Genomic DNA, 8,263 nt, shown 5'->3' with positions numbered 1-8,263 from the left:
TAAAATTTCACTTCCACTTTCTATAAGCAAACGGTAAACGCCTCGGGCACGGCGCCGGGTTCTACGAGAGTGGTGGGCCCCTATCCATGTAAAATTCCCAAAATACCCTCACACAACGTTTTCTATTGTGGGAAGCCCCTATGTCAAATTCCCATAATACCCTTCACAACGTTCCTATTGGTGGAATTTGGGAAATTAATTAATTAATTAATTAATTTTAAGGTTTTCGAAATGTCGGAGTTGGTGTCATCAAAACAACCACTCACCGTACACGTGGCACAAAATTATTTCATTCCCTCCAACAGCTAGAAATTTTAAATTGTTAGTAACTTTTAAATTTTTTGAGCTAAAAAGAAAAAAATATATTTTTAATTCAAATTTTTTTTAGCAAATTTTGAACTTTTAGAGCTAATTATTCAAATTTTTATCTAGGAAGCTAAAATTTCTAAATTATAAAATAAGTCAACTACTATTTCTTAGCGCATGAAAATTATTATTTTTTTCTTTCATTTAACCGCAATTAAAAAAAAAGAATTTCGGACATGAATCGAAAAAAGCTACTAAATTTTTTTTTTTCTGATGTCGATCGGCTACTCCGGTAGCTAATAATTAAAAACTATTTGAAAATTCAAGTTCAAATCGAGGCCACTCGTGTCACAATAGTAAGGCTTGAGATTAGGGTTGCAAACTGCGTGAATTCTTTGACAAGTCAGATTGAACTGAATTCGAGACAGGTTGATTTTCATTTTTTATTTTTTGTCTCCACTTACTACTTTATTCGAGATCGGGCGAACAAGAGCGGATTTTTAATAGATTTTTGGCATATTGGAACGAATCAAAATAAGAAAGAATTTTTCGTCATTCACTCCATTTCCTCAGCAGGGCTGGATGAATTTGAGACGAATTATGTATATTTTTAAATTTTTAGCCCCCCACTTACTGTCAAGTCAGATTGAATCAAAACAAAAGCTCTATCAATCCGGATCTATTTATACCCCTACTGGAGGTGGATTTTGATCTTGAATTCTGAATAGAAAGGATTCTGACATTCTCGCTAGGAAGAATAAGCCCTTTAATTTTTTTTTTTGTTTTTTTAAATAAATTCTAAAACTTGACATGGACACACACTAGTAACCAATTGAGTGCACTTGTGGGTAAACCCAACCCCAACCCTACACATAATTAAGTATGTATTATTACTATATTAACCTCCCGCTTACTTAATCCTTTTTCTTTAGTGTATATATATATATATATATATATATATATATATATATATAAAAGAGAATGCAATTTTATTTTTTTTTATTTCATTGTAAGTAATTAATTCCTCCCTCCTTTTTCTTCTTTAATTTTCTCTCTCTCTCTCTCCTCCTAAAAGCTAAAGCTCACACCTCCCCATACAAACTATCTCACTCTCTCTCTCTCTCTCTCTCTCTCTCTCTCCACTTTTTTTCTCTCTCCACTTTTTTTGAGTGCTTTAATGGTAGTCACAACTCCCCCACCCTTTCTCTTCTCCCACTCCACCAAATAAAGCAAAGTAGAAGATCAAGAAGAAGAGAGAGAGAGAGAGTTTTAGAGAGAGAGAGAGCTTTAGAGAGAGAAAGATAGAGAGTTTTAGAGAGAGAGAGAGAGAGAGTTTTAGAGAGAGAGAGGGGGGGGGAAATGTTTGATAGCTTGTTGGGCTCCAAGTTTTCCAACAAATGGTAATGTTTTTCCTTCTTCTTCTTCATCATCATCATCATCATCATCATCTTCTGCTTCTTGAATTGAGATTTTCTTGTGAGAAAAATAGAAAAAAAATCTATGAAAATGTATGGAAACCCCCTCAACTATGCCCCGTTTTGAAGCTGCCCCTCAAATTTTTCCTTTTTCTTTTTATCGTTTACCAGAACCATTGTTCGTTTTTGTAAAAATTCTCATCACTAATATCAAAATCAAAAAGAGAAAAAGAAAAAAGGGCTTGTGTTTCAGAGTTTTTCTCCATACAATTTTACGCAAAAAGAAGAAAAAAAGCGAAATTTGTGATGAAGTTCATTTGATTTGAATATTTTATTTGTGTGTGTGTGATTTGGTTTCAGTAAGCATGCGATAAAATGCATAAAAGCTCGGTTGGATCCGATCAAGAAGAAGAAGCAGGCAATGGTGAGGTTCCTGAAGAAGGATGTCGCCGATCTCGTCGCCGATGGCCACCGCGACGTCGCATTCGGAAGGGTAATTTGGTTTTTCTTTTTTTTTAGGGTATTATTGATGTAATTATTGTTTTATTTGTTGTGAATTTGATGTTGGTATGGAAAAATTAGCAATGAAGTATGTGTAATTTAGGAAGAATTTAGGTGTTTTAATTTAAATGCACACTTTTGGTATTGTTCTTCTTATGTTCTCTGATTGAAATTTGGGTGGTATTAATTGGATTTTTGGGTAACTATTGATTTTATAATGATTGTTTTATTTGTTGTGAATTTGATGTGGGTATGATAAAATTTGCAATGAAGTTTGTGTAATTTAGGAAGAATTTAGGTGTTTTAATTTAAATGCACACTTTGACATTGTTTTGCTTCTGTTCTCTGATTGAAGTTTGGGTATCATTAATTGATTTTTTGGGGGTTTATTGATTGTTTTATTTGCTGTAAATTTGATGTGGGTATAATAAAATTTGCGATGAAATTTGTGTAATTTGGGAAGAATTTAGGTGTTTTAATGTAAATGCACACTTTAGTTTTGTTTTTCCTATACTCTCTAATTGAAATCCAGCTGTTTTTTTTAATTTTTATTTTATCCCATGTTATTAATATTGTGAATTCATGCATTTTCTTTCCCTTTTTTTTTTTTACTCTTCATAGAATTTTTATTTTATTATTTTTGTGTGTATGCAGAGGCTCTGTCGATTTCTTTTCTTTATTATTCTCTTTCTTGAAATTTCCATAAATTCATTAAAAAAGTAATTAGGTTAAATTGTGAAGTCAAAGTGTTGTCGACTAACTCGAATCAAATAAATTGAAAGGTTGGGTATTAAAATCAAAATTTGGAAAGGTTGGGTACCTAACTCTGAATGGCTCATAGATCAAGTAAGTTCCGTACGATTTTACCTGAAAGGAACAAGAACTTGTAGCTAATTTTTTGTCATTTTGCGGACTCTTGGATATAGCTTTAGGTTTTGGAAAATCAGCATCTACTAGTTGACTAATGTGAGCGTAAGTTCAATTCTAATTGAGTGATTCCGATAATATGGTAGGTTTCCCTACCTGCCATGGTGTCATGGTAGGTAGATTTTCATGCCAAATCATATCTTAAGAAGAATCTCTGTGAACTAATTTGTTTTATGCTAATATGAGTCTAAACTGCTTCATTGGCTTTGTTGCTTTTAGTATAACAGAAAGTCATCGCAAAATGGTTCTTTTGCTTAACTTTTCTTGTGCGTGTAAATTATCGTTGAAAACTTCGCCTTTTTGTTGTTTGGTAGTTTTTGAAACAATTGTTATCCTCTGAAAGCTTTCGCTGCTATAGAAAGGTGTTAGTGGATTTTGACAGGAGATTAAATGAGACTAGTTGCCTAAATATGTTTGAGCTCTGGGTCTCCTTTTCTGATACCACGTAAAATAACTTTTTTTTTAAAAAAAAATTCTCTAAAAGCTTAAGCTGGTAGAGAGTGGTATTCTAATAGTCTTCACCAAACTGATGTTATGTGAAACAATAATTTTCTCTCTTAAACTTAAGCTGACAGAGAATGGTTGTTTAATAATGTCTACTCAACGAAGTTCTCGTTATTATTTGAACAGATCGATGCACTTATTGTGGAGATAAATCAAGCATCCTGCTATGACATGATTGAGCAATTCTGTGAGGATATATTGAAGCAGCTTCAGTGCCTGCGGAAGCAGAGGTATTTCAAACTGTTGCTACATTTTTCTTTGAATGGTTTGTAGTTTATACTTCTTATCATACGAGGTTTGCGGCAATAAGTGCATTACAGCAATGTTCAATGTTATAGCATTCTTCTGTTTTTCGATTTCAATACTCGTGCAATATCGTGGAACCACATTTTCTAATTTTTCACCCTTTTCGCGTGTATCAGCAGAGGCCCTCTTCACCTTGGAATAATTTTTTGTCTAAATTAGCGTAGAATACTGATGAGCAAGGCCCTGCGATCAGTCAGCAACTTACCATGATGCAACTGCTGTTTCTAAGATTTCTTTTTCCCTGGTTCATAATTTGAATACTAAATATCAGATTGTGAAGCCACAGTTACCCAAAAGATTGGTCGATCTAGTAGGAAATGGCCCACTATTAGTCTTTATACTTCTACTCATGTGCATAGTAAATATCAGATGAACCATACCACGTGGACTGACTGAAGAGGTAACAAAAGAGACAATGGAATAGTAGACAGAAATATACGGCATAAAATGACGGATGTGGGGATCAAACTCAGAACCTCTTAGAACGGAGTGGGCTTCGGACGAGCTCTAATACCATGTCACCTGAAATGTTGACTTAGTAGGAAAAGGCCCAATATTAAATCTTAACAGCTAAAATAGCTAATTATGGAATTTGAAATAACAGGAATATGCACAACTTAATTTTAGAAGAGTTTGGATGTTCAGGATAGGTGGAGTGTCAAAGAGCAATGGCTCAGTCCTATTGCGCCGACATTAGTCATATTTGTGTCTCTATATTCCCTTCTATTTTACTGGATCTCGCTGTTCTTAACAATTTGCTCGTGTTTGCTACTATGCAGAACTCCAAATCATCTTCCACTCTATTTTTCCATTTCTCCGGTTGTCCGTCGCTCTTATTTTTCAATCTTGCATTTCTTCAGGGATTGCCCTCCAGAAGCGCTGGAAGCTGTAGCAACTCTAATCTTTGCTGCCGCTAGATTTCCCGATCTGCCGGAATTGTGTGATCTCAGACATGTTTTTAACGAGAGATATGGGAGTCACATGGAATCATTTGTTAAGCAAGAGGTGCTAATCATTTCCCATTCCTCATGCAAGTGCGCAACTGAGTTTGCTTTTTCTTGTAGTCAATTTTTGACTAGTTTGATCTTGCTTCATTTTAGTTCATTGAGAAGGTGCAGAAAAAGTCGTTTTCTGCCGAAAAGAAGTCGGAAGTTATGCAAAATATTGCTCAAGAGTCCTCGACTAAAGTTGATTCAAAGGCATTCGAACGGAAATCGTCTAATCAGCCTGAATCTAAATACGTAAGTGTATTAATTAACCAATCTCCGTTCTTACATGTCCAGAAATTTCATTTATTCACCGATTAGTATTCCTCTTTCCGGAACATTTTCCGACACCTACTACATTTAACTTTTTTAAAAAAAAAATTAATTTTTACAGGATCTGCCCAAAAGGTGTGCTACTTTTAGTTGTCGAAACGAAGCTTCGCCAATGGCGCCCAGTCGGCATAAGGAGGATACTTCATCAGAAGGGATACGTAGGCCTACTCCTGCAGATTTCGTGCAGAAACAAGAAGTGCGGATCGAACTGAAGGATATTCACGTAATTTCAGATGTCAAAATTAGCCATTTACAAGAGAAAAGCCGGAGGCCTATTGTTGCGGAACCGGAGAACATCAAACCGGACTATACTAGTTACACGCCGCCTTCACACATCAACCTACAGAATAATCACAAAGAGAACCCGAGAGAGGATTATCGCACTAACTACACAGTTCCTTCAATCATCACTCCGAGGAATTATCTCAAAGAAACCCGGAGAGCAGACAGTCTTAAAGAAAAAATCATTAGGCCGCCGCAGGATGGAGAAGGCTTTGCTCCTCGTGGCGCAGAGGAAGAAAGTGGTTCGGTCAAATACGCTGGATACAAAATTAGCAAAATGGTTCCTCCGTATACTAAACCGAACGGAACTAAGAAAGAAGGCGATGTTGAAAAGGAGAGCGACAAGAGCGTTGCAAAAGATGAATTGCGAGGGGCCCAGGATGACCCTTGTTGGAACAGGAGAGCGAAAACCCAAGAGATGGATCGTGTCAGCAAAGTTGATTCAGCGAGTTCGTTAAATCAAAGAACTATCAACATGGTTCCTCCGTACACTAACCAGCGGAGAACGATGAGTGAAAAGTATGTCGAAGAAGAGAACGACAAACCTTTATATGATGGATCACCGAATATGTCGCCGATTCGACCGGTGAATTATGCGAAAGCAGCTGATAAGATTCCTCCTTACGTGAAATCAAAATTCACCACCCAACCAATGGATATTATTAATCAAACCGTTCAAAAATTTTCTGGTTGTGATGGGTCTACAGGCGCCGAAGATAACAGCCCTTTGGAGAGAACAGAATTTTATACAACCGAAGGGGCTGCTACTTACGATGAAAAGATTGCTAGCCAAACACCGCGTAACAGAAGAAGGCATGCAAGCAGGCGGAGCAGCGCTACCTACAGTGATTATTGCGGCGAGCAAGTACAACCTGACAAAATGGATAATGCTTTCGATTATGGTGAGATCTCTCATCGAGTCCTGAGTGTTCAGAGAAGCCATACAAGTAGGCGACATAGCGTTACTTATGATGATGGCTATGATGCGGGTGTTGTGGAAAGGAACCCCAGGAAAGTGGTTAGCGAAATGGTTGATGCTACTGTTTACGGCAAGTTCACTAATCAAACCCCGCGTGGCCAAAGAAGCCATACGAGTAGGCGGCATTGCGTTACTTACGATAACGGCCATGATGCGAATGCGGCAGACATGCAGCCCAAGAAAGTGGTTAGCGAAATATTTGGTGCTACTCACGATTATGACAAGTTCTCGACCCGAACTCCGCGTGGCCAAAGAAGACACACAAGTAGGAGGCACAAAGCGAGCTACGACAGCCAATATGATGAGGAAGTTGTGGACAGGTATCCGCAACCAGTGTTCGATGAGACGGATTACGCCGTCGATTATGGCAAGCTCTCAAGTCAAACCCCAGGAGGCCGAAGAAGACATGGCGGGAGAGGGGCTTCCGCTTTTGACGACAACCGCGATGACGAGGAAAGGGTGGTGGATAAGCTGCTACTGCACTACAGCAGGAAAGGTCTGGCTGGTGAGCCTGTCAAAATGAGAACAAGAATCGAGCCAACCGATTCGACCTATCTGCCCGAAAGAATCGCTTCTTTTCCAGCAGCAGGCATCAACGGTCGTGATCGGTGCACCCCGAGGCGGCTCGACTCCTTTAGTTCCCCCAGCGGGCAGCTTCAGCCAAATTCGAAAGAGTACGTGTGACGAATTGACCGCTCGGTTCAGTTCAGTTCAGTTCATTTCGTCGAGGAAGTTATAACAAAGTTTCACAGAAGGTGTCCAGCATTTTTCACCATTGAAGTCGTCCATCTCGCTCCCAGATTCGTAGTATAAACACAAAGATTGATACCATTTTCTGCAGGTTAATTTCTCTCAGTTTGTTGCTTCATCCTAGTTGAGATTATCAGATACATGATTTGTTGATGTAATGTGATGAAACCATTGTTCCAGTTCTACTCTTTTTTTCTTTTTTTTTTTGTTGTCCCCTTATTTGTCTATTGTTTGTTTGTTGTGATCAGGCATGTGTACATATCATTCAAACAGCATAATATGTGTCATGTAATTTTTACAGCATTAGTCTTATGTTTTCTTTTACTTCATGTCCTTCTCCGAGTTAATTTCATTTGTATCACTCAGAAGTTTAAAAATGTCATATTCCTAGTACTCGCGTAAATATATGAGTCATGCTATGCTTACAAGTACTTTTATGAACTTCTTAAAGAGCCTGTTGGGTTATATATATAGTATGAGTTCTGAAGTGCAGTGTTGGGGGTGAGGAGCCTACAATAGGGATGTCAATGGATACGGAAAACTGAAATTTTATTTGAATCCGAATTCGAACGGAGTGGATTTATTCGATGTTAAATGGATATAGTTTCAGATATGGATATAAAAAAAAAAAATCCGACGGATTTAGATTTGGGTATGGATTTTGATTGTACCCGATCCGAACCTGAACCCTATCCTAATTCTGAACTTGAATTTATTATATATATATATATAGAGAGAGAGAGAGAGCTAGGTTGGTATACTATCGGTAGCACAGAGGTCTCCGTGCTATCAAGTTGTTTTCAATTATGCGGCTTACAAACTGACGATCGACTCCGTTAGATTTGATCTATACTATTGAAAGTATTTAAAAACCAAATTTCGTAATAAATTCCTAGTTGTAAGAATTGTATTAAATATTCTAACTAAATTTACAAGAATAAACGATCTAAAGGTAGCAAAATCAAATATTTTAA

At 37.3% G+C, this 8,263-nt stretch overlaps 1 protein-coding gene across 1 annotated transcript; it reads left to right on the top strand.

Moving 5' to 3' along the window:
- On the top strand, positions 1,371–7,618 carry LOC109711967. Its single transcript, XM_020235356.1, has 6 exons — positions 1,371–1,706; positions 2,082–2,214; positions 3,780–3,883; positions 4,820–4,964; positions 5,060–5,200; positions 5,340–7,618. The coding sequence occupies exons 1-6, from the start codon at positions 1,666–1,668 to the stop codon at positions 7,221–7,223; spliced, it is 2,448 nt and encodes an 815-aa protein (XP_020090945.1). The 5' UTR covers positions 1,371–1,665; the 3' UTR covers positions 7,224–7,618.

Source organism: Ananas comosus, linkage group 6 (genome assembly GCF_001540865.1).
Source record: "Ananas comosus cultivar F153 linkage group 6, ASM154086v1, whole genome shotgun sequence".
NCBI classification, from domain to species: Eukaryota; Viridiplantae; Streptophyta; class Magnoliopsida; order Poales; family Bromeliaceae; genus Ananas; species Ananas comosus.
The sequence above is the reverse complement of the archived record's forward strand: the minus strand, read 5'-3'. Positions and strand labels throughout refer to the sequence as shown.